The sequence below is a fragment of the Populus trichocarpa genome, chromosome 17 (genome assembly GCF_000002775.5).
Source record: "Populus trichocarpa isolate Nisqually-1 chromosome 17, P.trichocarpa_v4.1, whole genome shotgun sequence".
Classification (NCBI taxonomy): Eukaryota; Viridiplantae; Streptophyta; class Magnoliopsida; order Malpighiales; family Salicaceae; genus Populus; species Populus trichocarpa.
The window spans coordinates 10,309,995-10,334,495 of NC_037301.2; the positions used below are offsets into that span (position 1 = coordinate 10,309,995).

The 24,501-nt window shown below is 33.5% G+C and overlaps 4 protein-coding genes across 6 annotated transcripts; all 4 read left to right on the forward strand.

Annotated features, from left to right (window-relative positions):
- Positions 1–1,575: 1,575 nt before the first annotated feature.
- On the forward strand, positions 1,576–3,780 carry LOC112324672 (uncharacterized). The gene is made up of 2 exons (XM_024588728.2): positions 1,576–3,484; positions 3,554–3,780. The coding sequence occupies exons 1-2, from the start codon at positions 1,960–1,962 to the stop codon at positions 3,778–3,780; spliced, it is 1,752 nt and encodes a 583-aa protein (XP_024444496.1). The 5' UTR covers positions 1,576–1,959.
- Positions 3,781–5,528: 1,748 nt separating this feature from the next.
- Positions 5,529–12,314, forward strand: LOC7484556 (cyclic nucleotide-gated ion channel 2). 3 transcript variants are annotated; one of them, XM_002323847.4, is made up of 10 exons: positions 5,529–5,735; positions 5,957–6,145; positions 8,305–8,527; positions 8,634–9,279; positions 9,812–10,027; positions 10,123–10,436; positions 10,892–11,003; positions 11,094–11,330; positions 11,447–11,533; positions 11,683–12,314. In XM_002323847.4, exons 3-10 carry the CDS (start codon positions 8,508–8,510, stop codon positions 12,166–12,168), a joined length of 2,118 nt encoding a protein of 705 aa, XP_002323883.2. In that variant the 5' UTR covers positions 5,529–5,735; positions 5,957–6,145; positions 8,305–8,507; the 3' UTR covers positions 12,169–12,314. The 3 variants fall into 3 exon arrangements, with proteins under 3 accessions (XP_002323883.2, XP_024444635.1, XP_024444634.1); XM_024588867.2 differs by having other exon boundaries at positions 6,080–6,145; XM_024588866.2 differs by having other exon boundaries at positions 6,083–6,145.
- A 4,097-nt stretch (positions 12,315–16,411) lies between these two features.
- Positions 16,412–19,554, forward strand: LOC7484557 (uncharacterized). The gene is made up of 2 exons (XM_002323848.4): positions 16,412–16,568; positions 18,233–19,554. Exon 2 carries the CDS (start codon positions 18,295–18,297, stop codon positions 19,096–19,098), a length of 804 nt encoding a protein of 267 aa, XP_002323884.1. The 5' UTR covers positions 16,412–16,568; positions 18,233–18,294; the 3' UTR covers positions 19,099–19,554.
- A 571-nt stretch (positions 19,555–20,125) lies between these two features.
- Positions 20,126–24,466, forward strand: LOC7484558 (uncharacterized). Its single transcript, XM_002323849.4, has 6 exons — positions 20,126–20,506; positions 21,935–22,084; positions 22,834–23,092; positions 23,174–23,392; positions 23,501–23,643; positions 23,914–24,466. The coding sequence occupies exons 1-6, from the start codon at positions 20,210–20,212 to the stop codon at positions 24,217–24,219; spliced, it is 1,374 nt and encodes a 457-aa protein (XP_002323885.2). The 5' UTR covers positions 20,126–20,209; the 3' UTR covers positions 24,220–24,466.
- Positions 24,467–24,501: the final 35 nt, after the last annotated feature.

Sequence of the window (24,501 nt, forward strand, 5' to 3'; positions counted from 1 at the left end):
TTTTTATTCTGAATATTCCGTCGGTATATACTGACCGCAGTATTCCGTCATTATATACCGACTGAATTACGGACAGAATAGTGTCCATTTGTAATTATCACTATAATTTACCGACAGAATTATTCCGTCGGTAATTCTGTTAGTGTTAAGTGAATTTTTGGGTGTTATATCTCAAAAATTTACAATTAGCACAAAAATTATTAGAAAGAGAATATCAAGAAAATACTAGTAAGAGAAAACCATTTGAAAAGATATTTTTGAAATATGAATTGAAGTTGTTAAAGAAAAAATGATATAATACAATATATAATATAGGACAACCAATTAATATAGCTAATTTGAACAGAAGTGGTTAAAGTCAGTGTTTTAAAACCCGGACCGGCCCGGCGGGTCGATCCGAGACCCGGGGCACCTGGTCAAACCTGGCTGAGACCCGGTCTATTTTTTTTATATACTGGTAGATGTTAAACGACGTTGTTTTGGCCTTTGTTTTAAAGGCCAAAACGACGAAGAACAATGAAGTAGAATTGGGCATATTGATTACAGAGCAAACCTAATTAACAAAAAAAATCAATTTCAATCGATGAGCTGAGGAGCAGAGGAGAGCAGAAGACGTCTTGATCATTGTTGTTTCACTGTGAAAAAGGTTAGTCTCTTGTTTCTGTTCACGAATCTTCTTCTTTCACTCTCTCTTTTCTTTATTTTTGGCCGTGTTTTGAACTTGCAGTTCTGGGCATCATTTTGCTGTTCGTTGATTCAGTCTCGTTGATTCAGTCTCATTGATTCAGTCGCAACCCAGTCATCTCAACCTCAGGTATGTTTCTCTGTTCTTTCTTTTCTGCAGTGTAATAAATCCTCTGTTATTAGGAAGTGTCGAAAATGGATGAGGAAACTAGTTTTGTTCGGTGCATTTGCTTTTGGAACTGTTATAGCTAGAGATTGAAACTGTTGTAAGAATTATTGATTATGGTTAAAATATTTCAGCTAGTAATGTTTGTTCGGTGCATTTGCTTTTGGTTTTACAGTTGACTGTAAATTTAAGCAAACACGTTGGTGTGTTTGTTCTGCCTTTGCTTCTGCTAAATTCCATGCATCTACCAGCCAGTGCATCTTGTTTGGGTTTGGTGATTGAATTGTTGTTATTAATCTGTCTTTGTTCATGAACGAAAGCAAACAGGCTATGATTTTGTTTTTTGTTTTTCCTTTTGGGCAATAATGTGTGATGGATAACAGTTATCCGATAACTAGATAATTAACCATAAATGATCTTGTAGTATGGATCCACACTGTTGCGTGATTTAAATATAGATGGCGCCCTCCCTCCTCTTGAATTTGCCTTTTCTTGTCCAAACGGGAGAGAATATTAGTTGTGCAATTAACATCAAGTACTAATAGCATGAAAGAATTGGGAGATTTTATCGGCATCATTGCCTCTCCTTTCCCAGTATATTTATATACTAAATTCTCCCAATTCTAGAATTTAATTAAATTCTAGAATTTAATTAATGGATTGCAAAATGATTTGGCTTTAAATTATATTCCCTCTTATAAATTATGTTAGGTTCTGAAAATGTCTTCACATGATGGTAGTACTCCAAGTAGTGATCCTTCAACGGCCCAATCATCTCAACCTTCAATTTCCATGTCAAGTGGTAGTAGAGGAAGAACGGATTTGGCATGGGGTCATTGTAGAGAAGCTCCTGAACTTAGTGTTGGGTGTAAAAAAACTAAATTAGTTTGTTTATATTGTGCTAAAGTATTTGCGAGTGGTGGCATTAATCGATTTAAGCAACATTTAGTTGGAGCTAAAGGAGAAGTTGAACAATGTCGTAAATGTCCTCCTGATGTTCGACATCAAATGCTTTTGAATCTTAAAGGAAATGCTGGAAAAAAAAAAGAGTTAGAGAAATGCAAGCAGAATTCAATCTATTTAATGCACGATAAAGGGAGCATGAAGAGATGATGATTAGGCAATTAGAAGATGAAGATGATGATGATGGTGATGATGAGGATGAAGACGATGTCAGTACTAAAAAACATATGTTACCACCGAAGGTTGCAAAAAAGAAAAAGATTCAAAGCACCAGCACTGTAAAACAATCGACTACAAGTTGTGGAAAGCAGAAGAAATCTGCAACATTAGGGACATATTTCATGCCGAGAACAACACCTGGTGCTCAAAAGTCTCTTCAAAATTGTTGGCAAAGGAAGGAAGCAGTTGAACGGTGTGATCTTGCTTTAGCGAAGTGGATGATTGATGCATATGTGCCATTTAATGCTGTTAATTCTGTGTATTATCAGCATGCCATAGATGCTGTAACAGCCATGGGTCCTGGTTATAAAGGACCAAACTTGCATGTTATTCGTGGTTATTACTTGGCAAAAGCGGTTGATGAAGTCAAGATTTATGTTGAGACTTATCGAGAGATTTGGAAGAAAACTGGTTGCACATTAATGGCTGATGGATGGACATATCAGAAGAGGAGGACTTTAATTAACTTCTTAGTATATTGTCCTAAAGAAACAGTTTTTTTGAAAACCGTGGATGTATCAGATGTCTCAAAGACTGCTAGATTGTTGTATCAGTTGTTTAGAGAGATTGTTTTATATGTTGGGGTAGAAAACATTGTGCATATGATGACTGATAATGCTGCAAATTATGTTGCTGCTGGCAAGTTATTGATGGAAGAATTTCCTTCAATATTTTGGTCTCCTTGTGCTGCTCATTGCATCAACCTCATACTCCAGGACATTGGTAAATTGCAGTCGGTTTGTTGTGTTGTTGAGCATGCTTCTGGTATCACAAAGTACATTTATAATCATTGTTATCCATTGTATTTGATGAGGAAGTTCACTGGAGGAAAAGAAATACTTCGTCCAGCTCCTACTCCTTTTTCTACCAATTTCATTGCATTGCAAAGCATTTTAGCTCATAAAGATGAGTTGAGAGCTATGGTGACATCTAGGGAATGGGTCTCATCTGCTTATGCTAAAGATAGCAAAGGAAAAAAGTTTGTTGAGAGTGTGCTAGACTCTCTATTTTGGGAAGAATGTGCAATAATTGTGCGAATGAGTGAGCCTTTAATTCGAGTTCTACAAATGGTTGATGGTGATGATAGACCTTCGATGAGATATTTGTATGATGCTATTCATCATGCAAAAGAAGAAATGATGAGGAGATTTCAAAAGAGAAAGGCTAGAGTGAAACCTTTCATAGACATTATCAGTAATCGGTGGGATGGACAATTTTATAGACATCTTTATGCAGCGGCATTTTGGTTGAATCCTCGATTTCAATATGATGCAAATATAATGGATAAACATATGAGCACCATTTCTGGACTTCTAGATGTTCTTGAGAAGTATGCATATGGAAATCTACCATTACAAAGTAAGATTACAAGTGAGATGAAGTTGTTTAGGAATGCTGAACATGACTTTGGTCGAGTGTCCGCAATAAATAATCGCACCCTTATGCCTCCAGGTATATAATTTTTATATTTAAAAATATTATTTGACATAGTCTCCTTTTACTTATTATTTTTTTGTATAGATGAATGGTGGATGACATATGGAACCAGCGCTCCAAATCTACAACAGTTGGCTATACGAGTGTTAAGTCAAACTTGTAGTTCTTCGGGATGTGAGAGAAATTGGAGTATGTTTGAACATATTCATTCCAAGAAGAGAAATAGATTGGAGCACCAAAGGCTTAATGACCTTGTTTACGTCCACTGCAATCTAAGAATATTGAAACAAAAGTATTTTTCTTTTCTCTAATTCCTTAAATATTATTTTATCTTATTTAGTAACATTATTAATACTTATATTGTGTTTATCTTCACTTTTAATATATAGAAATTATTGGAAAGGACGAAATTATGATCCAATTAATGTTGAGACAATTTGTGACATTGAAAATTAGGTAGTAGAAGATGACCCGTCAATCTTGACAACTGAAGAAGTAGAGAGTTTTCACCAAGCTCTATCAACTATGACCATACAAGATACTTTAGATGATGGTAATTAATGATTGATTATTTAGTGATAAATATTATTTAAAATAAAGTTTTGTTTAACACATAATATTTATTTATTAATTGTGTTTGAAATGTAGATGTCATAAATGTTAATGATATTGAAGATGATTGTGACGATGAAGTTTCAAAGGAGCATGCTGATGATTTATTAGGTGTTGACGAGATTGGCTCAATTCCATCAACATTTGATTCAAATTTTGCTCCTATGGACACAGAAGAACTTAATGTGTTCATTCAACAAAAGTGAATGTGTTGTTGATTTAGAATTTATATTGTTGGATGTTTTGTTTTAAATATTTTAGAATTTATGTGGTTGGATGTTTTGTTTTAAATATTTTAGAATTTATATTTTGTTTGTGTTTTGGATATTGAATTAAATTTATGTTGTTGGTTTATAATTTAAATTTGGTTTATGTAAGTGTTTCATTGTAACTAGTTATGTGTTTTTTTATAAGTGTTTTTTTTTTGGTTGACCCGGGTCAACCCATCTGACCCGTGACCCGATCACTTGACTGGGTCGATGACCGGATCGGGTTTCAAAACTATGGTTAAAGTTAAAGAAAAGAATTTATCAGGTTAATTCTATTTTTATAGAGTGTATTTAATTAAGACAAAATAATGTGAATTAATTCTTGTAATTAAGAGCATTAATTCCCCATCAATTTTGGTTTTAAAATTCAGTATAAATAAGAGTTGAAAAGAAGATATTATGCAAACCTTGCAATAGTTTTCTAGCATTCTTCTTTGTGGTTTTTAATCTTGTTTTGTTTTATCTTTCGCCCCACCCCCTTCCTTTTTTTTATGACCTAGAGCTTATGTTCCACTTATTTGTTTAGAGATTAAGTTTCTTTCCTTTGGTTTGTAGACCTTGATATAAGTAATTATTAATCAAGGTGGTATTATCCATTAACATCACTTTTATACATCAAGTAAGAAAAAAAAAATTGATTTATCCTCTTTTTAGTTTCACAAAATAAAAGTAATACAGTGAACTACGAGAAGCCATTATTTTGGCACCCATTACGGCATTTACAAGGATGGCAGAAGGAGCTTTGCCATGAGGCAACCTACAAATTTACGAGGGCAGAAATACGTCCAGTGAAATAGAGAGAGGCTGCATGCAGATTGCTAGGATTGAAAATGACCTTATATTTCCTGTTAAGGAATGGAACATCTTAAGCTAATTACACTGTTCTAAACAAGCCTGTACCAAGATTGAATCATACCCACATGTTAATGGCGCTAAATAAACTAGCTGAGACCACACGATTTTGTCTCTGTGGATCTTTTCGCTCTTTTAGCTGACCAAACACTTTTCAAGAGCATTAACATAAGTACGTTACTGGTAGGTTTGAGGAAAGAACAAAGAAACTTCTAGGATTGGATACATTAGAGCTAGTGACAAAATTAGAAAACAGTTGATTCTTCTTTTTTGTTTTCGTTTTTAATTTTCCTGGTAAATCACCTACGTACGTTAGGGAATTTCAAAGGTCGCTGTACTTGAGATGTTTGCAAATAAATATAGGTGCAAATTCCTAACCAAATGTGATTAAGGAGATCAGCTTTCACAATGCAAGTAATTATTTTAGATTCTTTATCATATTAACAATACAAAATCCAAGAGATTCTTACATTTAAAGAGTTTTAGTTTCGTTTTATGCTTTGCTGCTGGTGAAGTTTTCATATATCTAGCAGGTAAACTCTCTGAAAAAGCGACTCTACCATTAATTTTGCTTCTGTCATGCTTTAAGCTTTGGGGGGATTATAAGTGTGTGTGTGTGTGTGTGTGTGTGTATGATTGTTTTGGGGTGATCATGGGATGGAAGAAAATCTAATCTTGAACAATGAGTTAGATGCATTCATATCTCTCTGATATTTATAGCGTTGGAACAATGAGTTAGAGATTTGTTTTGCAGATCCATGCTTGATATTTCTGGCTTTCATGGTGAAATATTGGTGACAAGAAAAAAGTGCTAAAAAAAGAGTGGAGCATATGTTAAGGTAGCCATAAATTGAACCTGATGTCTAACGATTTGCAGCAGGAGCTCGAGCTGGTTGTTCTGTATCATCAAGGGAGATGACACTATTGGAGCAATGGACTGCTGGTATGCTTATATTTGTTCAAGTTCGATAACTTGGCTCTTCAAGTCTTTTGCCTACTCTTAGTTGTTCATCACTGATCAATAGCAGCTCTTTTGCTCTCTCTTTTTTCTCTATTATTTCCTTTCTTGCACTTTAGAAACAATTGAGTGCAATATTTAAGCTTTTATGAAAGGTATATATATGTGTAGAAACAAATCCATATATAGTTCACAATTTATACATCACACTTGCATATATTGATATGAATTTCATTTATTGACGAGCTTTTCTAGATAGAGTTTAAAATTAAACTGGAATTGATTTGACCATATATAATTTAATTAACATAACAAGTGCACTTACAAAGCGATCGATTCACTCAAAAACTAGTTTAATTTAAAAAAAATTAAAACAACATTGATTTAATATTTGTTATTACAAAAATATTGAAATGATGGTGTTTTAAATTGATCCAAATCAAACAGAATAAACCCTCAAATCTATGACCTGGATTATAGAACTAGTACTTAAATTTTAATAACTTTACTTTCATAATATATTTATTATTTTATTATATGATAATAAAAATAAATATTCATAAGAAAGATAATGAGTATTGAAATTATAAAGAAGAAATGTATTTTTTTATCAAAATTATATTTTTCGATTCATGTATTTTTTTTCCGTAGATAAAAAAAATAATTTTTTTATTAATAGTATAGCTCATTGAATTAAAAAAAAACAGTAAAAAATATTAGAAAATACTATTACCATTAGAACTAAAAAGGAATAAACACATATTTTTAATCAAAAACCTAATTTTTTATTCATGTTTTTTTTTTTTTTGACAAAAAAAAGTCATGAGAAGCATTGTGTTTCAAGTAAATATTTATTATGATTGTAAAAAAAAATTAATTGAAAATTAAAAAAACTCATGAATTGATATTAAAAAATTATATAAAAAATTGACAATAAAAAATTAGCTATCCTATTCTCATTCAACATTAATGAGAAAAGTATTTTAGAAATTATACATACAAGGCTAATATATTATTATTCATAAAACAATCAATAATATCTTCATAAAAAACCATAAAAAACTATAACATTATGAGAACCATGGGAAATTGAATAATAATTTAAATGTTATATTAAGTATTTTATATATAATGTGTTTCAATCAAAATCTTAAAAAAAAAAAAACAAACCATAAAAAAAGGTTAGATGTTTAGGCCGAAGATATTGAATTTGCATGCCTAGCTAACCATAAGATGGCCTATACATGTGTGGGCCTGGATTCTAGATTTGTCTTTTTATAAATAAAAATAAAATAAGGTGTTATTTTCTGGTTTATATAAAGTTGATTGAAAATTTAGGTTTTGGGTTTTTGGGATCCTAAAATTAATGCTTTTGATATATTTTTATTTAAAAACATCTAATAAATACTTCAAAAAACTTAATAAATAAATTTCTAAACTCAAAACTCTACTAATTTGAAAAAAAAATAAAAAATTAAATCAAATAAAAAAATTTTCTTAACTTGATCTATTTTTTATGACGATACAAAAGTTTAAAAATACATCAATAATATTTTTTTTATCAATAGAAATTTATTGACTTAAAATTGGTTTTTTTAATGATTAGAATATAACTTACTCACTATCTCTCTCTCCTCTAATATAATAGGGATTGAAACATAAACAAATGAGATCTCAAATTGAAACATGAAATCATAAAAAAATTAGGGATAAAAAATTTAAAAAAAAAAAAGAAAGGCAAAAACTTATAACTATACTTTTCCCTCATGAATAGTAAAAAGGGAAAAAGGTATATTGTTATGTTTATTTGCCAAAATTGGTCCCTAGTGTTTTAATTTTTTTTAAAATTAATAAAATCAAATCTTAATTTTCAAAACTCAGCACCAATTTAACGATGAAGCATTTTTTAAGGCCTCAAATACAATGGAGCGCAAGAGTCAAAACAGATTATGAGGTTAAAAATCGTATGAACATAACATGGGATAATAAAATTAAAACAAAAAGAAAGATTGATGACTATAATTCTCTTATAAAGTTACGTTGTCAGGATTTATGTCATTGAATTTAGCCTTGGACAAATAGATCCGTGTAATTGTGAGTTCTAGTACTGTCCTTCGTCCTTACCTTTCATATCTTTGGTTCAGGCCAGGACACTGAAAGATTGGTAGAACAGATAAAACAAAAAAACTTTGACTGCAAAATGCTCCAACCACTCAGCAACATCACTTTCGTGTAATGTTCCGGACAGCGCGCCCTCTTCGTACAGTACCAGACATATTAGAAGTGCTTCCGATACTTCCAGCTGCTTCTAAGCCATTTCTCTCCCTTTCTCTCACCATTTCATTTTATGTCGTTCTCTCTCTCTAGGTAAGCTTTCGCCCTTCATTTTCTCATACAATATGTTGCTTTTTGCATCCTGTAGGTAATTATTGAAATTCATATTTTGTCAAATATTTTTTTATGATGATCCCAGCTGGTTTCGACAAAGTAGAGGTAGTGTCAAGTATTGCAATGAAAGCAAACACAGCGGCAGCGGCAGCTCCAGCAACAATGCTGTTTTCGATTCCACGGAATGTTATGCTTGCACTCAGGTTGGTGTCCCTGTGTTTCACTCCACAAGCTGTGACAGTGTCCACCAACCCGAATGGCAAGCCTTAGCTGGATCCTCCCTCGTACCTATCCATGCCAAATCCGATCCGATATCCAAACCTGCCCGCTGTCAAACCCCGAACACAAAGGGCCCGTTTGGGTCCATCCTGGATCCACGTAGCAAGTGGGTCAAGAAATGGAATAGGGTGCTGCTGCTGACCCGTGGCATTGCGCTGGCCATTGATCCTCTTTTCTTCTACGCATTGTCACTGTCGATTGGAAAAGGTGGGGCCCCTTGTTTGTATGTGAATATTGGGTTTGCAGCAATCGTGACAGTTGCTCGTTCGTGCGTGGATGCGGTGCATCTTTGGCATCTATGGCTGCAATTCAGGCTGGCGTACGTGTCGAGGGAGTCCCTTGTTTTTGGGTGTGGGAAACTCGTGTGGAACGCACGTGCCATTGCTTATCATTATGTGAGGTCACTGAAAGGATTTTGGTTCGATGTTTTTGTTATCCTGCCGATCCCCCAGGTTTAGTACGATTGCTTTAATTTGGTGATTGCCCTTTGTTGTTGTGCTAGTGATTTAAACAAATGCCAAAGGAGATTTGGTCTCCGGCGATATATATATATATTAGACTTTTATGGTAGTTAAGTTTAGTAAAAATTAATAGCATGATCGACCACATTTATCTATATATTATCTACACAAAAAATGATTTGAAAATACTCTAATCAATATCTAATCCTTAAAGCTTAGAAATAAAAATTAGAAACTAGTTGCGATGTTCTTGAGATTTTATGGATGACTTGATCTTCAAGGAATGATGAGCTGTGGCTAATATCAACATCTGGAAGGAGTGGTATATATATCCGTGTGTTCTTAATTATGTCGGCAAAACAACAGAATAATTTATAGAGAACTACAGGAGTGATGATCCAACTTCACAAATTTTCTAATTAGAAGTTCATTCCTTGTATTTGCTGAAGAAAACGAGGGCAAATTGGTGCGATTAATCTGGAAAAAAAATAAGATTAACGCTTCTAATATCTTCATTTTGCAGGCAATATTTTGGTTGCTGGTACCAAAACTAATAAGGGAAGAAAAGATTAAGCAGGTCTTGACGATGTTATTAGTGACTTTCTCATTCCAATTCCTTCCCAAGGTCTACCACAGCTTTTGCTTGGCTAGAAGAATGCGGAAAGTCACAGGTTATATATTTGGCACAATTTGGTGGGGTTTTGGACTCAATCTCGTTGCCTACCTAATTGCCTCTCATGTAGGTCTAATTTAATCTCACTAGAGAAATGAATCTTTAAGCTTCATATGACATCAATCTGATAGTAAAAGGCACCTTTCCTTGAGATTTTACAGGTCACAGGAGGATGCTGGTATGTTCTTGCAACAGAACGAGTTGCGACATGTCTCAAGAAACAGTGTGAAAGAAATGGAAACTGCGATCTCACTTTGCAATGCTCGATGAATGTTTGCTATCAGTTCATGTATCCAGCAGATAACTATGGAAACCCTTGTGGCAGAAACTCAACATGGATTGCTAAGCCGTTGTGCCTGGATGATAATGGACCATTCAATTATGGGATTTATTCGCCAGCTCTTCTAGTTGTATCCAGCAATTCTCTAGCAGTCAAGATCCTTTATCCCATATTCTGGGGCTTGTTAAACCTTAGGTAATTAGTCTACTTAATTTAGTACAAAAGCTGCAAATAATTTCTGATATGAGGTTCGTCAGTTTTTTCTCATAGTTATTTCATTTGCATTTGCCCTTGCCTTGGCCTTTTTAATCTTCCAGATTTGTGGACAGATTTTTCCTGAGCATCTTTGATAATCAGAGTCTCTCTCGTTTCTTTTCAGGCATGCTTAACATGTTAGTTTAAACTTCACAATTAGGTTGCCAACTTTCTGTATGAATAGCTGCACATTTAACTACATCTTCCTGAACTTTTGTAGAAACTTCTACAGTAAACTAGGTTGTCATGCTGGCATTATTGATGCACCTAGACTCCATGAATTACCAAAATTTAATCTGATTTTCTACAGATAATATGAGGAAAATGTAGGCTTGTATAAGCTTGATCTGGTTCTTTACTACGGTTTTCTTTTAATATCATGCTTTTATTGGCAGCTCTTTCGGCAACGAACTCGCTCCAACAAGTAACTTGGTAGAAGTGATGTTCAGTATATACATTGTGCTGTGTGGTTTCACTCTTTTCACTTTACTGATAGGAAACATCCAGGTAATAAAACTTCAGCACTGATTTCTTTTGAATGAATATATATAAAAAAAAGAATACTTACAGAATTGAGGAATTCTTATTGTTTGATAGGTATTTTTGCATGTGGTCATGGCAAAGAATAAAAAGATGCAGCTAAGACGCCAAGATGTGGAATGGTGGATGAGGAGAAGACAGTTGCCAACTGGTTTAAGACAAAGATTTCGACATTTCGAACGCCAAAAATGGAGAGTCATGGGAGGAGAGGACGAGATGAGTTGGATTGAAGAACTGCCCGAAGGACTCCGGAGAGACATTAAACGCTATCTTTGCCTAGACCTCATAAAAAAGGTAGCACAATATATATCCTCATAATGTGTTTGCAAAAGCAAATTGACTAATCAAATTAGCATCAAGGGATGCCTTTTAAATACTTATGAAATGGAGTAATTCTTACTCTTAATTAGGTGCCTTTGTTTCACAACTTGGATGATCTTATCCTTGACAACATCTGTGATCGTGTCAAGCTCCTTGTCTACTCAAAAGATGAAAAGGTTCGATATGATCATAAAGTTAAAATCATTCTGTTAGCTTATTTTCTATGCAACAATCCATACTGAATGCATAATTCTGCAAGAAAAAGAATTAAACTGTTATACTGTATTAAGTTATTGAACATATATATTATTGCCCCTAAGAACAGATTTTAAGAGAAGGAGACCCTGTGCTAAGGATGGTTTTTATTGTGCACGGACGTGTGAAATACAGCCAATGCCTTAGCAAAGGCATGGTAGCCACAAGTGTGCTTGAGCCAGGAGGCTTTTTAGGTGATGAGCTGCTCTCGTGGTGCCTTCGCCGCCCATTTATAGACCGCCTCCCAGCCTCATCCGCAACTTTTGTCTGTATGGAACCAACAGAAGCATTTGTTCTGGATGCATATGATCTGAGATATATCTCAGAACACTTCAGGTACAGATTTGCCAGCAAGAGACTCAAGCGAACAATGAGATATTACTCGTCCAATTGGCGAACATGGGCAGCCGTGAACATTCAATTTGCTTGGCGACGATACAGGATTAGGAAGAGGGGACTAGCGACTCCTGACATGGTAAATGTAAGCATGGAGAACCGTCTTCGGCTGTGTGCTGCAATGTTCATGTCGCTGAGGCCACATGACCACTTCCAATAAATTAAATGCAATTGATGCTGCTATTTTGGCCGGTCTTTTCCCTTCTTTAATAAGATTTAGACACTAAATCTTCCATGAAAATTGTAAGATCAGGACTATACACAGCTTAAGAGCTAGCTTGTGCTATTCTAATGTTCTTTCTTCAAGAGCTCGAAGTTTATGGATTCATCAGTGGGTAATTAGCTCAAAATGTTCCTTATATTTCATAAAATAGATTTAATATGCTTGGGTACACCAAAAAAAATAAAAAATAAAAAATTGAAAACAGGAGGGATAAATGGGTTATACGTTGGGGAAAGTTCAATTAATTTAAAATAGAGTTCTAAATATATATAATTTAAAAACTTTATGGGTTTAAAAATGAAAATATTGAACAAAAAAGGGGTTCTAAATAAAATTTTAAAATATATGAGCTTTGGTATGAAACTATTGAACACCTTATAACTTTTTTAATAAAAAAAAATTTAAAATGTAATTTAAGATTATTATTATTATTAAATCCTGATCTTACAATCATATCATTAACAAAGCATGCATGCAAGGATGGATCTTCATAACCATCTAGGTGGTGGCCCAGTGATAAGAGCTTCGGACTAAGAGGTTTGCTTCCTCTGTAGTCTCAGGTTCGAGTTCTGTGGTTGCTCATATGATGGCCACTGGAGGCTTACATGATCGTTAACTTCAGGGCCCGTAGGATTAGTCGAGGTGCACGCAAGCTAACCCGGACACCCACATTAAACTAAAAAAAAAGGATGGATCTTCATGAATTTGAAATTAATTTGTACAGAATATTTGAACCACATTGATGCTGATCAGACATGTCACTTTCCTTAGCTCCATAGAGTTAATTAGGCAATTTTGGTATTAATTATATTTTAATTATGGCTCTAATTAACAGTATGGTCTTGAGAGATAAAGTTTTTATTATTTGGCCATGCATGCTTTTGATCCTTTTGTTACGGAAGCCAGCATATGCCCTTGAAGAAGCCATTAATGGCCTTGCTAATCCTATAATTAAAGGAGACGCTAAACTTATTATTGAAGCCTTTCACTCTCGGATGCTCAACAACGATGAGTCTCACCTTATTTTATTAGACATTGACAGTAAAACTTTAATTTATTAACAATATGGGAGATTCACGCACCATGAATCTTCTCGTAAAATGTTGTGGACTCACTGTTTATAATGCTTTTTTTTTTTGTCTCATTATTATTTTTTTTCACCCTTTATAGAGTAAATTGAGGGCCAATTTAAGTAAGATCGTTAAGGGAGGAAAGAAAATAAAAGATCAAAGATTAAAATGAGAAAAACAGAGAAAATGAATGGTGGTTTTAAAGTTTTGTAAAAAATATTTTACCTTTATTCTTTTACTTTTTCAATTATATATTTGTGGTCCTATAGATTTTTTAAATTCACTTTTAATATGAATTTTTATTTTTATTTTTTTAGTACATGTGTTATAGAGAGCAGAGAGGACGCCACTGGATTTGAACTGAAAAGAGAGCAGATCATGATTGATATTGATTTTAGTAAAATAAAAAAAATTATTGTCATCAGGTTTTATTCGACGAGAACAGTTTTATGGTAGTTGTTTTGAGTTTTAATGTTATCTAAAAAGAATTTAGATTTAAAAAAAAAAATTCTTATCCAATTTAATTTGGAGATTTCTGGTTGTTTTTTTGTGCTTTTTGAGTTGATAAATAAGTTTTTTTCTTCTTTCTTGCCAACTAAAATCACGGGTCAAGATCTAAATGTTCATAAAGTCACTAATTTCGTATCTCCTTCCTCTTTAATTCTTAGTTAAGTTGAATTTTATTCTTTTTACTCTTATGTTCCTTCCTAGCTTCAACTCTCTTTTCGCTTTTCTATTTTTGATTCAGAGATAATCCCAATTAATCAATATATCTATATGTTAAATCTCGTAAATTAAAGATTAAGGTTTAACTCAAAGATCTTCTTAATCTTAAATATTAAAATAAATAAGTGTACCATTTTTTATTTGCTCTGGATCATTTAGAGGATGCCAATCAATCTTCTTAATCTATGAAAATGAATTGTTTTGGAGATCAAATTAATGTTTATGTTAACATATCTATAATCTATTTTGGATGCCAATGAATCTAGATAATTAAAGTTTATGTTATTTATTTTTTCTTTTGATTCACACAATTATTTTATAAATATGTTGTTTGATTATACATGTTCAATATGACTTTGTATCTTTATTACAATAATAAAAAATTAATATAAATCATCCTTAACTAATATAGTATTTTATTCACATTTTATTTTGATTATCAAACCATAGATAATAACAAAAAATATTAAAATCCAAATTAAATTATTAGATTGAACTCTTAGTTACTTTTTTTTTATTGGACATCCTTGGTTTTTTTTTTTTTTTTGTATCTTTTGACTTATCTAAATGAATGAATTCATAAAATTTTCATCATTTCTTTTGGAAAATTGTACTAACATTAAAAATATTTTCTAAATAAGTTTTTATTCATACATGTGAATTAATTTATTCCAGTTACATAAAAATTAAACAAAAAATTAAGAATAATAATGTCAAAGAATCATCTTAATCCAATAATTTAAGCTATTAAGTAAGGTCCTAGAATATGATTTATATTATTCGTTAACACACCCCTTTAAGTGAAAGCCCTTTGGGCTTGAAACTTGCACATGCCTACATTACCTTGTACTTAATTTTTATCAAATAAATGGGGATGGTGAGATTCAAACTCGTGACCACTTGGTCATCAAGACTCCGATATCATGTCAAAGAATCATCTCTACCCAATAACTTAAACTGTTAGGTGAGGTCTCAGAATATAATTTATATTATTCTCTATCAAATAATGCTAATATTATCTCACCAAATGTTAGTAGGGTCATATAGATAAAGCTTTCAATAACATCATATAACTTATTTATTCATGAGATTAAAAAAAATGTTAAAAAACTCCTCTAAATAAAATTAAAAAAACAAAGAGTTTATAAACATAAGAACAGTAATATTAATTGTAATAACAGAACATATTGCAATTTCAGAATATAGATATATGTATGTATGTAACAATTCAGCTTTACATTCTTAGTTTTTATCTTATGCCCCGTTTGTTTGCTGGAAAGTAGTTTCTTTTTGGAAAGTGAATTTCAGAAAAGTGAATTCCAGGAAAGTGAATTATTTTTCGATGTTTGGTAGTATAATGAAAAATAAGTTGTAAAATATTTTCCAGTGTTTGGTTATGTCATAGAAAATAAACTGGAAAATAACTTATTAATGTTTTATTTTTTTCAAGTTTATTAAAATAATAAGGAACAAATCTTACAAATTAAAAGGTTGAATGAGAATGAAATAGAAAAAAAATATAATTTCATAAATTATCTCAAATAAAATAAATAATAATCAAAATAATAGAGATTAAATCTAAAAAATAAAAAAAATGAAAGATGAAAAAATTAAAATAATAATAATTAACATTTCATAAATTATTTCAAATAAAATAAGTAATAATTAAAAGAATGAGGATCAAATTTGATAGATAAAAAATTTCAAATAAAAAATAATAAGGAAAAAGCAAATAACAATTATAAAAATAAAGACCAAAATTAATATAAAATTAAATTCTAAGGGATGAAATTGAAAAACAAATATTCAAAACAAAATATATATATATATATATATATATATATATATATATAGCAATCAAAATTTTGAGGATCAAATTTGATATAATCAGCAAATAATATGATATTTTTTATTTTTTCACAACTTCTGGAAAGTGTTTTCCACCCAAAATAAAAGGAAAACACTTTCCTGGAAACCAAGCCAAATTTTTCTTTGATTGCAAAGTGTTTTTCGTTGACCGAAAAGTGTTTTTCGTTGACTAACTTTTCTTATGGCAAACAAACATATGAAAAATTGAAAAGTGGTTTCCCGGAAACCAGCTTTCGGAAAACAAACACGGCCTAGTGAAATTATAATTATTGTATAAATTGAAAAAAGTTAACTATTTTAGATACAAATTACCAAGATTTATATCAAATTATTTGAATTTTTAATATCATAAATTTAAAATAAATAAATATTTGAATATTATTTTATTATAAAATGAATTATTAATAAAAAAAAAATTAATAGGAAAAAAAACTAATGAATTACAATGTGGAATTACAAAAATAGGCACCATATTCTCGTTGAAAAGGACCACCAGCATGGGCCATCCTGACAAGCAGTGTCGGCCGCTTGGACCAGACAATTTCGAAAAGCCCCCCCAAGAAATTGTCTATAGCTTCGTATCCTTAGAAGAAAACAGAGGGAGAAAGACATGGAGGGGAACCCCTCTTAATTTCTTTTCGTTCTCTGTTAAACCCCCTTCTTGATAAACTGGTAAGGCCATGTCATGAACTGTTTCTTTTCTTTTTCTTTTTACTGATTGGCGTTGAAAGTTGTTAGCTTTGTATAATTATATGACCACATCGAGCTTGGATTTTCATGGATCGGTTGTTTTTTTTTGTATGTTGACTGTTAGGAATGTTTCTTTAACAATAAAAAAGAAGTGGGCTTTGATTGTTTTCTCTCAAATTACTATTTGTTATTGAATTTTCTGGTTTCTTGTTTGATTGTTTTCATGAATTTTCTTTGTTTAAATCCAAGAGTTTATTTCTTGTAATGATCATTGACTGTTTTTAGTTTTGTCTTTAGAATGTTTGTATGGTTAACGTTGCAGTTTCTGTAAGAATAGTACAATTCTGGTACAGCTTTTGAATCTGATTGAGAGATTTTCTGGTGGTAACTGGTTTAAGCACATCAATCTTTAACTGGTTGATTTGAGTTTTAGTTGATTTGGGTGATTTTGAGGTCGAGCTTGAGTCTCTGGAGGGAGAGTGTTTGATTTATTTATTTCAGATTTTTGGTCTATTATTTCAGTGTAAATATCATTATTTGATGGGATTGTTCTTTTGGTAAAGATAACAGAAATAAACGCATGGTTTTGGGTCAAAAAGAGATGTTCCTGTGAGTGTGTTACTGCACATAAGCACGCATGCGTTCAAGTTAACATCCATAAGCAAGCTTGGATGCAAAATAAGGACAGGTGTGATAGAAAGTTGTCGCACATATTGAATTAGCTCTCTCTACGTTTGCATCCCTTGTACCACTGATGGAATATAAGAATTTGTATTTTCTACTCACACCAGAAAACAAGTTTATGATCAATTTTCCCAACTAGTTGTTACTGCATCATTGTGATGTGACTTAATACGTTTATCAGTTATATGGTCAATCAAGCAGAGATCAGAAGTATAGGGCATAGTTAGGGTAGCAAACATCCGTTTGGCATTAGAATTTGCAAATATGGATCTAGTTCAATTTATTGGTATTTGTCATTGTGTCACTATATGTTGTACAAACTTCTGCTTTGTTAACTGTAGCTCATAGCTAGCTAGTATTGCATGTGGAGAATGTAAATCGTTTTAAAAATGCAGCTTGCTCTAATAACATCAAGGGTTCTTTAACCAGTAAATTTATTTGTCTCAATGTAAAATAATGAATATCAGCATGTTTGCTCAAGTAATCTATCCTGACATTTTGTTATTGGAAAACATGCCCTTATATTGTTTGGTCATTTTAGCCTTTTCTTTCTACTTTGCATTTGGGATTACAAGTGATGGTGTTATAGCTAGAGGCTCTGACACCATGAAGTCGATTGTTTGGCATCTTTTTATTTTTTTATTTTGGATTACCCTTCTTGATCATCTTAACCTGCTTCTTTCTAATAAGTTTTCCACCTTTTGGAGATAATAGTGTAGTCTGATGAAATGAAAATGTTCTGTTTTGACATACAGAATTAAACGCTGGATTACTCTATTATGCATAATTAGATTGCAGTGAAAAATTGAAAATGGATGCTAAACTGAACCTCAGCCTAAATTACATGGAATTTAGTTTAATTCTCTTTCTAATTCTTATTTTTCCTGCCAAGTGAAATACTTGGAAATTTATTAGCAAGAGGAGACAATCCAGTGTGAATTAATGGTTAATGTTACTTGTAGGTTTCAGCTTCTACAACCATTGAAAGTGATGATGTTTGCATAGTCATTTGTCTCCAATCAAAATGTGGAATTTTGCATCCAAGTGCCTAGCTGGAAGTGTTAGTTTGAACAACTCTCTAAAGCCAGCTCAAGTTCCTTCAGAATACTCAGACGATGAGGCATCTTCTGTTGTAAGCAGAGAAGAAGGCCTAGAGTGTCCGATATGCTGGGAATCCTTCAACATTGTTGAAAATGTGCCTTATGTTTTATGGTGTGGCCATACTCTTTGCAAAAATTGCATCCTAGGGCTTCAATGGGCTGTTGTGAAATTCCCTACATTACCAATTCAGCTCCCTCTCTTTATTTCTTGTCCATGGTGCAATCTGTTATCATTCCGCCTTGTTTATCGAGGGAACCTCAAATTCCCTCGCAAGAATTATTTTCTTCTTTGGATGGTTGAGAGCAAGAATGGTGATAGAGAGAAGTCTCATGGCACCTTCTGTGAAGATCAACAACCCCACTGGTCATCGGACAGTAATTTAGCCCTTGGAAATCAGGCAAGCCGTGGGAACATCAGGAGGGGACAATATGTTCATCATGCTGAACCATCAGAGGCAAACCATGATCATAATCATGTCAACAGTTACCTCAATGTGAGGAGAATACATTCCTCCCTTCAGAAGTCACTGGTTTTCTTTGTTCATCTGACAGCAAAGTTCCCATTGGTCATCATATTCCTTTTGATCATCTTATATGCAATACCTGCCAGTGCAGCCATTTTGGCCCTGTACATTCTTATCACTGTTTTGTTTGCTCTCCCATCATTTCTCATTCTGTACTTTGCTTATCCTAGTTTGGATTGGCTTGTCAGAGAAATCATCACTTGATATCCAAATTAGCGTCTTAGTCTGCAAGCATTTTGAATAGAAGTTTGCTCCAAGAAAGCGGCACATCTCTATCTTGGTGCCGCGAGTTTGGTTATTCAATGACTATCCAGTCTCCAAGACTATTTTAATTCTTTGGGTATGAGGCTCCTCAATCCCTCTATTCCTATATCGTCCTTGGTTAGAAGCTCGTCTGTAAATGTAGGATTTGGCTTGTCAGGGCTGGATGTTGTTTCTGGAGGTTTGTTGGTGATGATGGTCCTGCGAAAAATGGTCTCTTTGTGGATATGCACTGCTATTGTAAGTATCTGAAATATTAATCAAGTGAGGGCTATCACCCAAAAGCTTGATTTCTTGGTTGTGTGGAGACTGATGTTTTATAGAATCTTTATTATGGTTCTTTTGTGTCATGATGGATTTTGAAACAAAGCGACAAAAACCTGAGTTGTTTCATATTAATCTTCCGTGTTTAATACTATTTCGATTGAATTCTTTTTTATATATATATTTGAAGCTCTTCTGGGAATACAATTGAAATAGGTTCTTATTCATTTCCCGGATGATACTTCTGAACAGACTTCAAGTTTTGTTTGCAGAGGACGGGTTCAAATCTTAATTCAAAACCGACTCTTTAAACACTTGAGACCAAACTAAACTCAGGATCCAGAAACAATATAAACAGTGCAAACATATACAATGAAATCGCCAGCTCTCTTAATTTTTGTTACTGTGATTGTAATTGTAATTAGACATTGATGTATCTTCTTAGCCAATAAATTCAATTATGATTTTAGGGTTCGTGGCTACTATCTCTCCGGAGTTAATATTTTGTATGTTTTTATGTTTTAAAAATATTTTTTATTTTAAATTAATTTATTTTAATATATTTTTTCAAAAAAAAAACATATTATAAATCAACCAATAATTTCCATTCCAGTGCCCCTTTTTTCCCCGCCCACAATAAATTTCTAGAAAAATACATGTAGGAAAATCTAACACGTGTCGCAAACATAGCGGGGGAAATTCCAGCTCTGGATTCTGTTAACGCTATGGACACCCTACAACCTTTTGAAACATCTATGCTCTGGTAAAATCTGACACCGTTTCAAGAAAAATGGTGGCAGCCATTACCATTTCTTGCCCAAAATCCAGAGTCCTACAGAATCCAACCACTTTAAAAGACTCAAGTTCTAGTTTTTTTTGTGGGTCCTTGAAGGGTGTTCCTTTTCAGTTAAAACCCAGAAACAAGAGACCAGACAGCTTCAGCTTGGTGGTTGCTGCTGCAAGTAACACCCCTACCACAACGAGCACTAGCAGCAGCGGCGGTGGTGGTGGCAGGTTTTACCTAAACTTTACTGGGTTTCCTTTCCCTCTTGGTCCTTTCCTTAATAGGCGCACTATAAGGACTGAGGTAACTTTCTTTATCTTCAACTTGGCCTAAATAAAATTTAATGATCGGTAACTTTGGTTGCTAAGGATTTTGATCAAGAATAATGCTTAATTTTCCTTTGCTATGCATATTTACAAACTTGTCTGTCTTCAGGTTTTATCCCTCGCAGTCTCTTGTATTTGGCATCTTATAGACTTTATGTACCTATAAGGAGAGATAAATTACATCATAATGTCACTGTTTGTTTTATAATCTGGTTTCTGCTCTTTAATTGTTGATGTGCAAATGAGTGGAGGTTGATGTTTTTGCTTGCATGAAGGGCTTATATTTCATGCTGCATTGTTGTACACATTGCTAACTTTAATCAGGTGAAGCATCATTCTAGCAGGTGTTCTGTCTGTGATAAAAATTATGATAGGGCTTTTTTTTTTTCATATTTGCTGTGTTTCAAGTTTTTACACTAACAAAACTTGTGAAGTGGAATGAGCAGATTGGAAACTTCTTCTCAGTTAATATGCTTTCCCAATATTGAATGTTTTCTTAAGGAAAATATAAGGACTCTTGATCTATGAGGTCTCGTAGAAATGTCTTTTAGATGAAGAAATAAAAGACTTTTTAACCGTCTACTGAATTCGATGCTTTATAAAGTAAGCTGTTTCAATTTCAATTTGTGGTTGAAGATACTACTTCTTCGCATACCATTAGAAAATCATGAAAGCTCTTCAATAATATACTTCGAAAATGTTGTGTTTGAAACACCCAGAACAATGGCAGCATAAAAAGCTTTCAAACAAGGATGCTTTTTCAGCACCTTTTTTTCCCTTGCAAAGCCTTTGGGTTCTATCTACGTTGTGGTCTCCAAGAACCCTATAACAGTTTGCCTTATTCTCTAAAAAAAACTTAATATAAAATCAGACACCTGAAATCACTTTATACTGTCCTCAAGGAACTGAAATACAAATAAAATTTCCTGAATTTCTATATTGTGCATTTGGAATTGGAAACCAATAACAGATTGGATAGTGCAATTTAGATCACCAAACCCCTGAATGCTGGAGCTCCTTTCCATGGCTGAATATGAATTATGAGACCAAAGAAGTCAGCCTAAAAGATGGATAAATAGGTAAATTAAAATGTTCTGTTTTATTGTTATATGTCTCGTTAAACTGGGAAGCAACTCTGGATGAATTGGTGGAGCAGAACTTCCTTCATAGTGAGGTCCTCAGTTTCAAACCCCACTTGATGAAATTCTATCAGTATGGGAAAAAGAAATGGTCAAAGCTCGTATTAAAATTGTCCAGAAAATAGAGCAAGAGTTGTATTTGATATGCATGGGAAACATAAGAATTGTAGAAGACACAATTCTTTTGTATGCTAATATAAGCTGTAGCTAGAAGGTCTGTTCATTACACTAAGTGTTCCCCCCTTTTCTTCTGTTTTATGCCTTAGGCTGTGAAGAGTTGTATATGGCTATTCGAACAAGAACAAGCATTAGGCTTCAGCAGTGTATCAACAAACATTCGAATGACAGTCATCAAACTCAAATCTGGAGGATTATGGGTCCACGCACCCATTGCTCCAACAGAGGAGTGTATTCAGGTTATACCTTGTGTACCTTTTTTTACTCTTTAACTAGATACTATTGCATGTAGGATTTGAGTGTATGTTGATTTTAGTTCGTTTCTGTAACACAAGAAATGTCTTTTTGTTACTTTATTTTTTATGCTCATTATTGCAAGTTCATTCAAGGACAGTGCCATGTGCCATTGATTGCATCTTCAAGTCTGGTATTGGGTTACCCACTATTAGGGGCAAAACTGATCTGTCTTTCTAGGACTATCCAATAAAACCACTTTTACTCGTACATAGCAAACCAAAATGGCTTACCCTTGCCTTAAGTTATAATTTTTTTTTATCAACTATACAGTTGTGTATGATATATGTAGGAAGTAGGAGATGCAAAATTTTTAGAATTAGCTATGGGTCCTCACTTCTATTCCAGATGAACCTGTTGCAGGAGATCTGATCTTTGCTTGCTTTTCCTACATGAAAACCAGCTGTTGGATGCTAGTTCATGTCAAGACATTGATTTCTTGACAGTAGGAAATTACATCCTTGTGAAAGGAAGTGCTTCTATTTCCTTCCTCAAAATTCAAAATAAAAGAAAAATGGCGATATGTGCTCCTAAAACCTCAGAATTTGTCACTATTAAATTGTCTTCACGCTTGATGGAAATAAGAAACAACTGAAGGGAAGTCATTGATGTCTAATAGTCATATATTTGGTTATTTAATGTATCCCCTTAAGCAAAATTGGCCACATTTTGATGAGTGGTCTTACTCTGCCAGCTTTTGAAGGAGTTGGGAGCTCCAGTCGAATACATTGTACTGCCTACATTTGCTTATGAACATAAAATCTTTGTTGGCCCATTTTCGAGAAAATTTCCACGGGCCCAAATATGGGTGGCACCAAGGCAGTGGAGCTGGCCCCTGAATTTGCCACTTGAGTTCTTCGGAATTTTTCGTGCCAAAACCTTGACGGATGAGGATATGTCTACCCCTTGGGCTGATGAGATTGAACAAAAAGTCCTAAGCTCGCCCGAAGTTGGTAATGTTGATTGCACATGCAATGAATTAAACTTCATTTAACGAATCACGATTCGAACAAATTTGTTGTGTATTATCTCAGGAATTGGACCGTATGTCGAGGTAGCTTTCTATCACAAGCGTTCAAGATCACTACTGGTAACAGATGCTGTGATTTTTGTGCCAAGAATGCCACCTGAATGTATTGGCAAAGAATCCTTGCTAGCATCAGCAAAGAATGGCTTGGCTGTAAAAATTCTTAGTAAAGGGAAGGAAGTCCCTCAGGAACCAGTTGTTGATAACCAGATGAGCCGGCAAAAAGGTTAGTATTTGAATCCCACTTCCAATAAGGGAAACCGAATATGGTGTTGCTTGCAGTTTGAGGGTGAGAGTGTGTATGCATCACATTGAAATCAAGTTCTTGGTGCAGGTTGGGAAAGAATGGTCCTCCAGATCTTGTTTCTTGGTCCTTCTAATCTATTGGAACCTAATGCTAGCTTTGCTCAGATGTCACAAAAGTTGATTGTTTCACCCATTGTGAAGACTTTGGTCTTCAGCAAAGTTCCCGAAAAGGTAAAGAAACGACTATGATGCAATATTAGAGCTGTTATAGCTGGGCTAAGATGATTCTGTAGGCCTAAAAAGTGAACAACAACAGACCATCATCTGTCTGGTTATGGTATACCACGATTAGTACTATCCAACCAAAGAATAAACATGTGATGAAATTCATTTCAATTATCAACCTTCCAGAGCAAGTAAAGTCCGCACAAGTGTTTTCAATTTCAGTACGTTCAGCTTTGTTCTAAAATATGACCATTCTCGTGCTTGTTAATACTGCAGGTCAGGGATTGGATTGATAGTATTGTCCGAGACTGGAAATTCAAGAGGATAATTCCTGCTCATTTTGCTGCTCCAATAAACGCAGGTAGGTCTGAATTTTTAGCTGCATTTGCATTCCTAGATGACCTCTTGGGAGAGCGTTATGTTACTCGGCCTTCACTTTCTCTTCTATTTACATCAATTATGGGCAAGGCAGCCAGTTACTTCCCACCAGATGACATGAAGACCTTATCATCTCTTGATCAGTTTTTAGTCTCAGTGGGAGCAGTGAAGAAGACTGTCTCAGGCAGGAAGAAAACTGCATGAAACATAAATTTAGCCAATCAGTTTCACCACCTTAAATTCACTTACATGTATATCAAGTTCTCAATAAATCATCTGTCCTAGAATCCTAATAGAGTAACAAAATATATGGTTTTGATGTCCCTAGTTGCAGATGTTTTAAATGATACGATATTCAAAAGGTTCAATTGTAGAAATAGCCTTGTTCTGCGAGCACTTTGTTATTACAAGCAGATTACGCCTCATCAAATTAAACAGGTTCTATTTGTTATCTACAGCTTTAACTTGCCATTTAAGCAATGAGTA